The sequence below is a fragment of the Lolium rigidum genome, chromosome 1, assembly GCF_022539505.1.
Source record: "Lolium rigidum isolate FL_2022 chromosome 1, APGP_CSIRO_Lrig_0.1, whole genome shotgun sequence".
Lineage (NCBI taxonomy): Eukaryota > Viridiplantae > Streptophyta > Magnoliopsida > Poales > Poaceae > Lolium > Lolium rigidum.
In genome coordinates this window covers 215,202,256-215,210,285 of record NC_061508.1, presented here as the reverse complement: position 1 = coordinate 215,210,285, position 8,030 = coordinate 215,202,256, and the positions used below count along the sequence as shown (strand labels likewise).

Sequence of the window (8,030 nt, the reverse complement as noted above, 5' to 3'; positions counted from 1 at the left end):
GAGTTTTTGTGGATTCTTCTGTCCCCAGCGTGGGGTGTGCCGGTGTGGAGCTGGAGTGCGCATTGTCCTAGCTAGCGCGCTCTTGGTGGTGGCACGCGTCCGTTGCCAGTCGAGTACTTTGACTGGAGTGTGGATAATGGAGTGACGTTCTCCGAGCGGTGGCCGTGGCGTGGTGGACGATGGAACCAACGGACAGAAGGACGATGGAGTCGAGGGATGGCGACCGACGTACACGTACGCACCGCATGGGTACAGCAACGGCCCTCGGCCCTGACGTGCCACCCCACTGACCCACCCTCCAGTGCTCCACTATCTCCTCCTCCTAGGGAAGCGAAACAAATTTTCTTCCAAGAAAAAAGAAGGAAAACAAATACTGTACTACACAGAGGAGCTCCATTGTCAATACTCGCTCCTCCCCTCTTTAAGAAGGAAGGACGGCCATTATTACGCCTCCCCTACCTCGCCCCTCTCCATTCAAGCCGCCGGACCGGAGAAGACAAGAAGACCACACCCAGCCGCCGGAGGAGGGAGGCGAGAGAACACCAGCCGCCTCGCAGGGACCGGTATTGCTCCCTCAATCTTCTCTTGCTTCATCCGCCATGTTCCTCCCTTGTAGTCTCTCTCTAGGTTGGCATGCAGTCTTTCTTCCTTCCCTAGTCCGCTGCTCTGCCTTCCTCTGCGGTGAAATGCAGTGACATGCATCACTAATCTAAACCCCAGATGTATTTCACTGCTAGGTGCTAGTACTATCTTTCCGGGGAGTGCTAGATTTGAAATCCAAAGGAGGGTTTAGGTCTTCCCCGTTTCATGTTGCCCTACTGAGGAGACTTGTCTTGCAGTTTGGGTAGATTTGTTTTTGTTTTCCCGATTGAACCATCCTTGTTTTCCCATTCTTGCTGTCTTCCCTTCCGAGGGGATACAGTGTTCTTCTTTTTCTCTATGAACTAGGGTTTTGCTCGTTTTTTTATTTGTTCTACAGTGCGAATCTATCTTTTGCAAAAAAGGGGTTTGGTTCTTCTGCCCATTTTTTGGCATCATTTTCTTAGGTCCAGTGTCTTGTGTCCCTTCCTTTTATCCACTCCCCACCCCATCAATCTTCCAACAACTGTCTTTCTTTCTCATGTAATGGAAAATGCTCTACAATAGACACTGCGGATTTATCTTTCACAAGACAGGGCTGTGCTTCTGCCCCTTTTTTGGCAACATTTTCTTTGATTCAGTGTCATGTACTCCTACAATCTGTCGTGTCTTACTTTCCACTTCTCGCCCACGGATCTACCAACAGCTGTCTGTCTTTCTTTCTTTCTTATGTAATGAAAATGCTCTAGAATAGACACTGCGGTATTATCTTTCGCAAGACAGGGCTGTGCTTCTGCCCCTTTTTGGCAACATTTTCTTTGGTTCAGTGTCATGTACTCCCTACAATCTGTCGTGTCTTGCTTTGTAGGCACCAAAATCTGTCATGTCTTACTTTGTAGGCACCACAACCTAATATGCTTCCTACTATATCATTATTTTTTGCTTCTTTTTGCGGGGGCATTTTATTTGCTTCTACTATATCATTGCACGCAGCAAGATTAATTCATATTAAATGCGCACACTTTTTATCTAATCTTAGCAACATCTCCTCGCTAGCATTCTGGTCAAGGGTAAAAATAAACAACTTGTTCTCAAGCTAGAGAGTGACCATTTCATAGTACCAATATTTGTCGTCGTTACATCCTAAAATACACTGCATGGGCCACAGTTACCCTTAATCTGAAGTTAATATTCGACATATGACACCTTTTTTTACTCCATTTTGGAGTTAATCATGTCTCCTGTTCCATATTAATCACCATCCTTTTACCAATTGCATCTGCAGAGAGCTCACGATGGACCCGCTTGAGGAAGAGTTGCCACCACCACCTCCTCTGCCTCCCAACGTGGTGCCCATCAGAGCCGAAGATGCTGCGGCTGCTGATGCCAATGATACCCCAGCTGACAAGCCAACAAAGCCTAAGAGGCTCCTGATGGTCAGACCCGGATTGGGCAAGAAAGGACTGCCCATCCAGCTCCTTGCCAACCACTATAAAGTCTCTGTGAAGAGTTCAGAGGAATTTTTCCACCACTACAATGTAAGTATATAGTTTATGCTATCCCTGCTTCACCGCCTAGTATTTCAAAAAGATAGTACACTTGTTTTGACCATACTGATTTGGAACTTGTTGCTATGCTCCGTGACTAGGTTATTATGAAGTATGAGGATGATACGCTGGTTGATGGAAAAGGGGTAGGCAGGAAGGTGATTGACAAACTGCAGCATACTTACCGCGCCGAGCTCTTGAACAAGGACTTTGCCTATGATGGTGAGAAGAGCCTCTTCACTATCGGCGCTCTTCCGCAAGTCAACAATGAATTCACTGTGGTTCTGGAGGATATTGGGTCTGGAAAGTAAGTTCTGCTCCTTGATGACCTGCTTCCATGCTATCTGCTCGCTTGGTGTTCCGTATAACTCAAATCTTACTTGGTTGTAGGAGCGCTGCAAATGGAAGCCCCGGAGGCAATGACAGCAGCCCTGGAGGTGGTGACAGGAAGAGAGTGAGGAGGCCATTCCAGACGAAGACTTTCAAAGTGGAGCTGTGCCTTGCAGGGAAAATCCCGATGGCCGCAATCGGGCAAGCCATTAGAGGACAGGAATCAGAGAATTCAATGGAGGCGCTCCGAGTTCTTGATATCATACTCAGGCAGCATTCTGCAAAACAGTATGTATCTTTCAGAATGTCTTTGTCCTAAGCATTCCTCTCTGCTTAGGCTTCTATATGACTTTCCTGGTCATGGCTGTGGTTGATTCTTCTGTCCATGCACAGGGGCTGCCTTTTAGTTCGTCAGTCATTTTTCCACAACAATCCTGATAGCTTTGTTGACTTGGGCGGCGGTGTGATGGGGTGCCGAGGATTTCACTCGAGTTTCCGTGGTACACAGAGTGGACTCTCCCTAAACGTCGGTACGCATCTCACCTTGTAGTACTGTTGCATGACTCCATAGTTTACTTTGCAATGGTTAGTGGTTACATCTGATGTTTCGACTACAATGGCCCCTCTGTATTGCCATGACAAATTTCTTTTGACCTGCAGATGTTTCGACTACAATGATTGTTAAACCTGGTCCTCTTATCGACTTTCTTCTCGCAAACCAGAAAGTTGACCACCCTAACAGAATTGACTGGCCAAAGGTAAGTTGCATCTTTAATGCTGTTGCTAACATAACATGAAATGTCTCCGACCATATATTTCTTTTTGTTTATTACTATTTGGATGTTTGCCTAACAGGCTAAGCGTGCTCTCAAGAACTTGAGGATAAAAGCAGCTCCTACAAATTCAGAGTTAAAGATTATTGGTTTGAGTGACAGAAACTGCAACGAACAGACGTGAGAATTGCCTTTACCCTTTTGTTCATTTATTCCCAGTGCTTTAAATAAATTAATAATTTCTAAAGGGTGTCGTATTGTCTCTAGATTGTTGTACTATTTATTTTTCCGTACAATTTACTGCTATTCATGGACTGCTTTCTGATTGGCGGGTTTAACTAGGTTCCCGCTGAGGCAGAGGAATGGTAACAACGGGGACACTAATACTGTTGAAATAACAGTCTCCGATTACTATCGGGTGCACAGAGGCATAGAGCTCAAGTATTCTGATAATCTCCCCTGTATCAATGCGGGGAGGCTAAAACGTCCGACTTATTTCCCTGTGGAGGTTTGTTTCAGTTTTGTATTCTACATCCTCAAAGCCTCCTCCATTCTTAAACTTTCATTCATTAATCTCAAGCCCTGGTTTGTATTGCCAGCTTTGCACGCTTGTTCCTCTGCAAAGATACACCAAAGCTCTGTCTACTCTGCAAAGGTCCTCACTTGTCGAGAAATCCAGACAAAAGCCTCAAGAAAGAATGTCAACCCTTAATGATGTGAGTTCTTATCTAGATGTTACCTCGCTGCAACCATGTATAGCTCGTTTTTAGTGATATTGGCAATTAACTGATAGTACCTAAATGCAAGGCACTGAAACGTAGCAACTATGACTCTGACTCAATGCTGAAGGCATGCGGCATTTCCATTTCACAAAATTTTACTCAAATTGAAGGGAGGGTCCTGCAAGCACCCAAGGTTAGTGATAATTCACCAAACTTAGTTTGGCATGCTCATGCTTGATGTTCTTCCGAATGTATCTAACCAGTAATCCTTCTATCATGTAGATGAGAGCCGGTAACAATGAAGATCTCCTCCCACGCAACGGACGTTGGAATCTTGCACACAAGGTCAGCACGTTTTCTCTTTTAACATGCCCTTTATTACTTCTTGATCATCAATGAACCCTCTGTTAACTTGCTTATTCTATTTTTGTTTCAGAAGCTGATTAAGACCTGTGCCATCAGTAGATGGTCGGTTGTTAATTTCTCTGCACGGTGCGATGTTCAGGGTCTTGTCCGAGACCTTAAAAGGCTTGCGATTGGAAAGGGACTGGTATGCTTTACTTTGTCTACAACATCTTCAACTGTTCTTTTCTGTTGCTGAACTTTGTTTGTTTTCAGGAATTCGAGGACCCCCATGCTATAATTGAAGAAAATCCATCAAAGAGACGAGCGCCCGTGTCAGTTAGAGTTGAGGAGATGTTTGAGCAGATAAAACAGAAGCTACCTGGAGCACCCAGGTTCCTTTTGTGCCTTCTTCCTGAGAGGAAAAACTGCGAAGTTTATGGTTGGTTCATGGCTTTTTTTTGTCATTGTTTGTTACCCTTCCCTTTAAGCATGATTAGCTGTTGCAGAATATATGATACATATTTGCTTCAACCAGGTCCTTGGAAGAGGAAGTGTCTTGCCGAATTTGGCATTGTTACACAATGTCTAGCTCCAGCAAGAGTCAATGATAATTACCTAAACAATGTGCTGTTGAAGATAAATGCTAAGGTTTGTTGACATGGACTCCTTTTCTTTTTGTGTATTTATTATTGGTTAGTGTTAATTCTTAGGCTTATGGTATTTGTCTTTTCACCGGTTATTACCTAGCTTGGTGGTCTGAACACATTGCTGCAAGTTGAAGTATCCCGTGGAATACCTATTGTGTCAGAGGCGCCTACTATCATCTTGGGCATGGATGTGTCACATGGTCAACCTGGGCAGTCTGACAGACCTTCTATTGCTGCGGTAAGAGGAATACAGTTTTACTCTCTGAATAGTAGCTCACATGTCATCTGAATGTATGCGTGCTGTTATAACTCTACTTGTAACTGTGGCTTTGGATTCTATTTAGGTGGTGAGCTCTCGTGAGTGGCCTCTCATCTCTAGATACAGAGCAACAGTGCACACCCAGTCACCTAAACTAGAAATGATGTCCTCCCTGTTTAAACCACGTGGAACTGAAGATGATGGCCTCATTCGGTAAGATATGTCAATCCAATGTTGAGCTCAGTATTTTTCAATATTGTGTGCATATGTCCTCCGTATATAGGATTTATTCACACTTTCCTAATGGAATTATATCGTTGCACTTGGGACTTTCAGGGAATCACTGATCGACTTCTACACTAGTTCTGGGAAGCGAAAACCAGACCAAGTTATTATTTTTAGGTATTAAGTTCTGAAATTACTATTTGCAAATGCCAGTGAATTTTGCAGTGAAACTTCTGAAATGTTTTTGCCCTACTGAAAATGGATAGTTGATGATGTCTTAACCATCACATATTAACTCATGCTAATTTCAGAGACGGGGTAAGTGAAAGCCAGTTTACTCAGGTCATAAACATCGAGCTTGAGCAGATCATTGAGGTAGTGTATTTATCTGATTTCAACATGCGTTTAGTACAGATCCAATACTGGTACCTACTTACAAGTAACTATTGATGCTGTCATTTCATCTACTTTTAAAATCGTTGCAGGCATGCAAGTTCCTTGACGAGAAGTGGGAACCTAAGTTCACACTCATTGTTGCCCAGAAGAACCATCACACCAAGTTCTTTCAAACTGGATCTCCGGAGAATGTTCCTCCAGGTAAACTTCTTTCCCTATGGACAAAGTCTCCTACTTTTCTTATGGAGTGAAACGCCAACCTTGTCATGTATGTAGTGATTTTCTGTTAAACGAAGTAATAAAAGTGTCAATGTCATTCTGTAGGGACTGTCGTGGATAAGCAAGTCTGCCATCCTAAGAATTTCGACTTCTACATGTGTGCACATGCTGGCATGATAGTAAGCAACCTATGCTTTCTGCTCTGTTTCTTGTTACCTGTCAATGCAGTGGTGGTGGTTTGCATGTTTTCAAGTTACTGCACATTTAGCTGGGTCTAATTGTTTTGTGTTTGCTGTGTGTGCCAGGGAACTTCGAGGCCAACACATTACCATGTTCTCCACGACGAGATCTGCTTCACTGCCGATGCGCTTCAGGAATTTGTGCATTCCCTCTCTTATGTGTAAGTAGATGACAGACCGAGGCTGTACCACTTGCCATTCTGATAAAATAAAATGTTGTCAAGCTATGTCCTGACTTTGTTGCTGTGGTCTTTTCAGGTACCAGAGGAGCACGACGGCCATATCGATCGGTATGCTGATACCATCCTCCTCACTATTTGTCTTTGGCTAATAGTACGTAATAAGTTGACCATGATGTCTGTTACCTTGCATTTATCCTGGTTTGGTTTGTTCTGCGCGTGCAGTTGCTCCAATAGCCTACGCTCACCTCGCGGCGGCCCAGGTGGGCACGTTCATGAAATTCGAGGACATGTCGGATGCGTCATCGAGCCAGGGAGGAGGTGGGCACACATCCGCGGGCAGCGTCTCAGTGCCGGAGCTGCCGCGGCTCCACGAGAAAGTGCGGAGCACCATGTTCTTCTGCTGATGCGCTCTTTCTTGAGATGCTGCTGCTATGGGGTTGTTGGACCTGTGTATAAAAACCTAGCTTAGTTAAGCACCTTAAAACTTGTCACTATGGGTGCCCGTAGAAGGATCCAATCGGTGTGTTGTCGCTGGATAACATACATGGGACGGCATGTCGTTAGCGTTGAACCTTGCATGTGTGCGTTGGACTTATCTATCAAGTAGTATGTTTCTAGTACAATGTTGTTTTTTGATTGCAGTACAATGTTGTTGGTATTGTGGTGAAGAATCTGCACTTCTGCAGCCTTGCATCCTTTGCAATTCGGCTTCTTTTGAAATGCGAAGAAGATCCTGCCCTGTCATATAGGGATGAAGAATCGGTCCAAGGTGACTAGGTGAGGCCATGGTCTCTGCTTCTCCTAGAATTAATCTGAGCTGGAACGACCATAGCGAAGGCTTACCCTCCTCAATTGAGAATGAATGAGAAAGCAAAAAAGAGTTCAGAGTGCGTGAATACTCATTCCGGGTTGTATGCTTGATATAGTAGCACAATACCTAGCTGCATCGGTCCCACTTAAAAATGACATACTCATTCCCGGTAACACTTGATGCAAGTGACTTATGCTAAAAAACACTTGATGCAAGTGACCCATTAGACAAGTCACGATATTTTTTTGATAACACAAATCACGATTTTTCCGTAACACTGTATGAAATAATTCACCCTGTCTATTTTCCTTGGTAGGAAACACGAACCTGCACAGAAATTTACCAGGACCGGCCAGTCCAAACTCTCACTGCACCTACCCTCTTGTTTGGGAAGCCTCCTTCTCAAACGAATATGCGCATGACAATGTTAACAAGCTCTGCAGCTAGCTAGAAATCACAGAACCTTTTTGTTGTGTGAAACTTTCTGTTGCTCATATACAAATAAAATACTACCAACAACCTAACTTAGTCTCACCCATCTAATTTGACCTTCTTTTGATAGTGGCAATGCACACATATTGCGTCGTCGATCATGCTAGTTTCTTATAAATATTAGTAATAGATGATTATGCATATCCAGAGAGAGTGGACTTCGTCAATATTGGAGTACTCGAAAATGACCATAACTGAAGTCATTCGGTTGGGAAACCCAATTAATGAAGGCTTATCCTCAATTGAGAATGAAAGAGAAAGCTA

General features: G+C 43.9%; 1 protein-coding gene across 1 annotated transcript; it reads left to right on the top strand.

Annotated features, from left to right (window-relative positions):
- The first annotated feature begins 542 nt into the window (after positions 1 to 542).
- LOC124683125 (protein argonaute 4B-like) lies at positions 543 to 6,884 on the top strand. Its single transcript, XM_047217696.1, has 23 exons — positions 543 to 563; positions 1,865 to 2,117; positions 2,228 to 2,433; positions 2,517 to 2,744; positions 2,850 to 2,986; positions 3,117 to 3,214; positions 3,312 to 3,409; positions 3,572 to 3,737; positions 3,829 to 3,945; positions 4,037 to 4,144; positions 4,234 to 4,296; positions 4,388 to 4,501; positions 4,570 to 4,735; positions 4,832 to 4,944; positions 5,044 to 5,181; positions 5,288 to 5,415; positions 5,539 to 5,604; positions 5,739 to 5,802; positions 5,913 to 6,024; positions 6,148 to 6,221; positions 6,348 to 6,442; positions 6,540 to 6,571; positions 6,686 to 6,884. The coding sequence occupies exons 2-23, from the start codon at positions 1,875 to 1,877 to the stop codon at positions 6,865 to 6,867; spliced, it is 2,748 nt and encodes a 915-aa protein (XP_047073652.1). The 5' UTR covers positions 543 to 563; positions 1,865 to 1,874; the 3' UTR covers positions 6,868 to 6,884.
- The last annotated feature ends 1,146 nt before the right edge of the window (positions 6,885 to 8,030 follow it).

Excerpts from the sequence above, each read along its gene's own strand:
- LOC124683125 (XM_047217696.1), top strand. The coding sequence starts at position 1,875 with ATGGACCCGCTTGAGGAAGAGTTGCCACCACCACCTCCTCTGCCTCCC. Across the intron at positions 3,215-3,311 it reads ACAGAATTGACTGGCCAAAG|GCTAAGCGTGCTCTCAAGAA; the intron begins GTAAGTTGCATC and ends TTTGCCTAACAG. Across the intron at positions 4,297-4,387 it reads GTTGGAATCTTGCACACAAG|AAGCTGATTAAGACCTGTGC; the intron begins GTCAGCACGTTT and ends TTTTTGTTTCAG.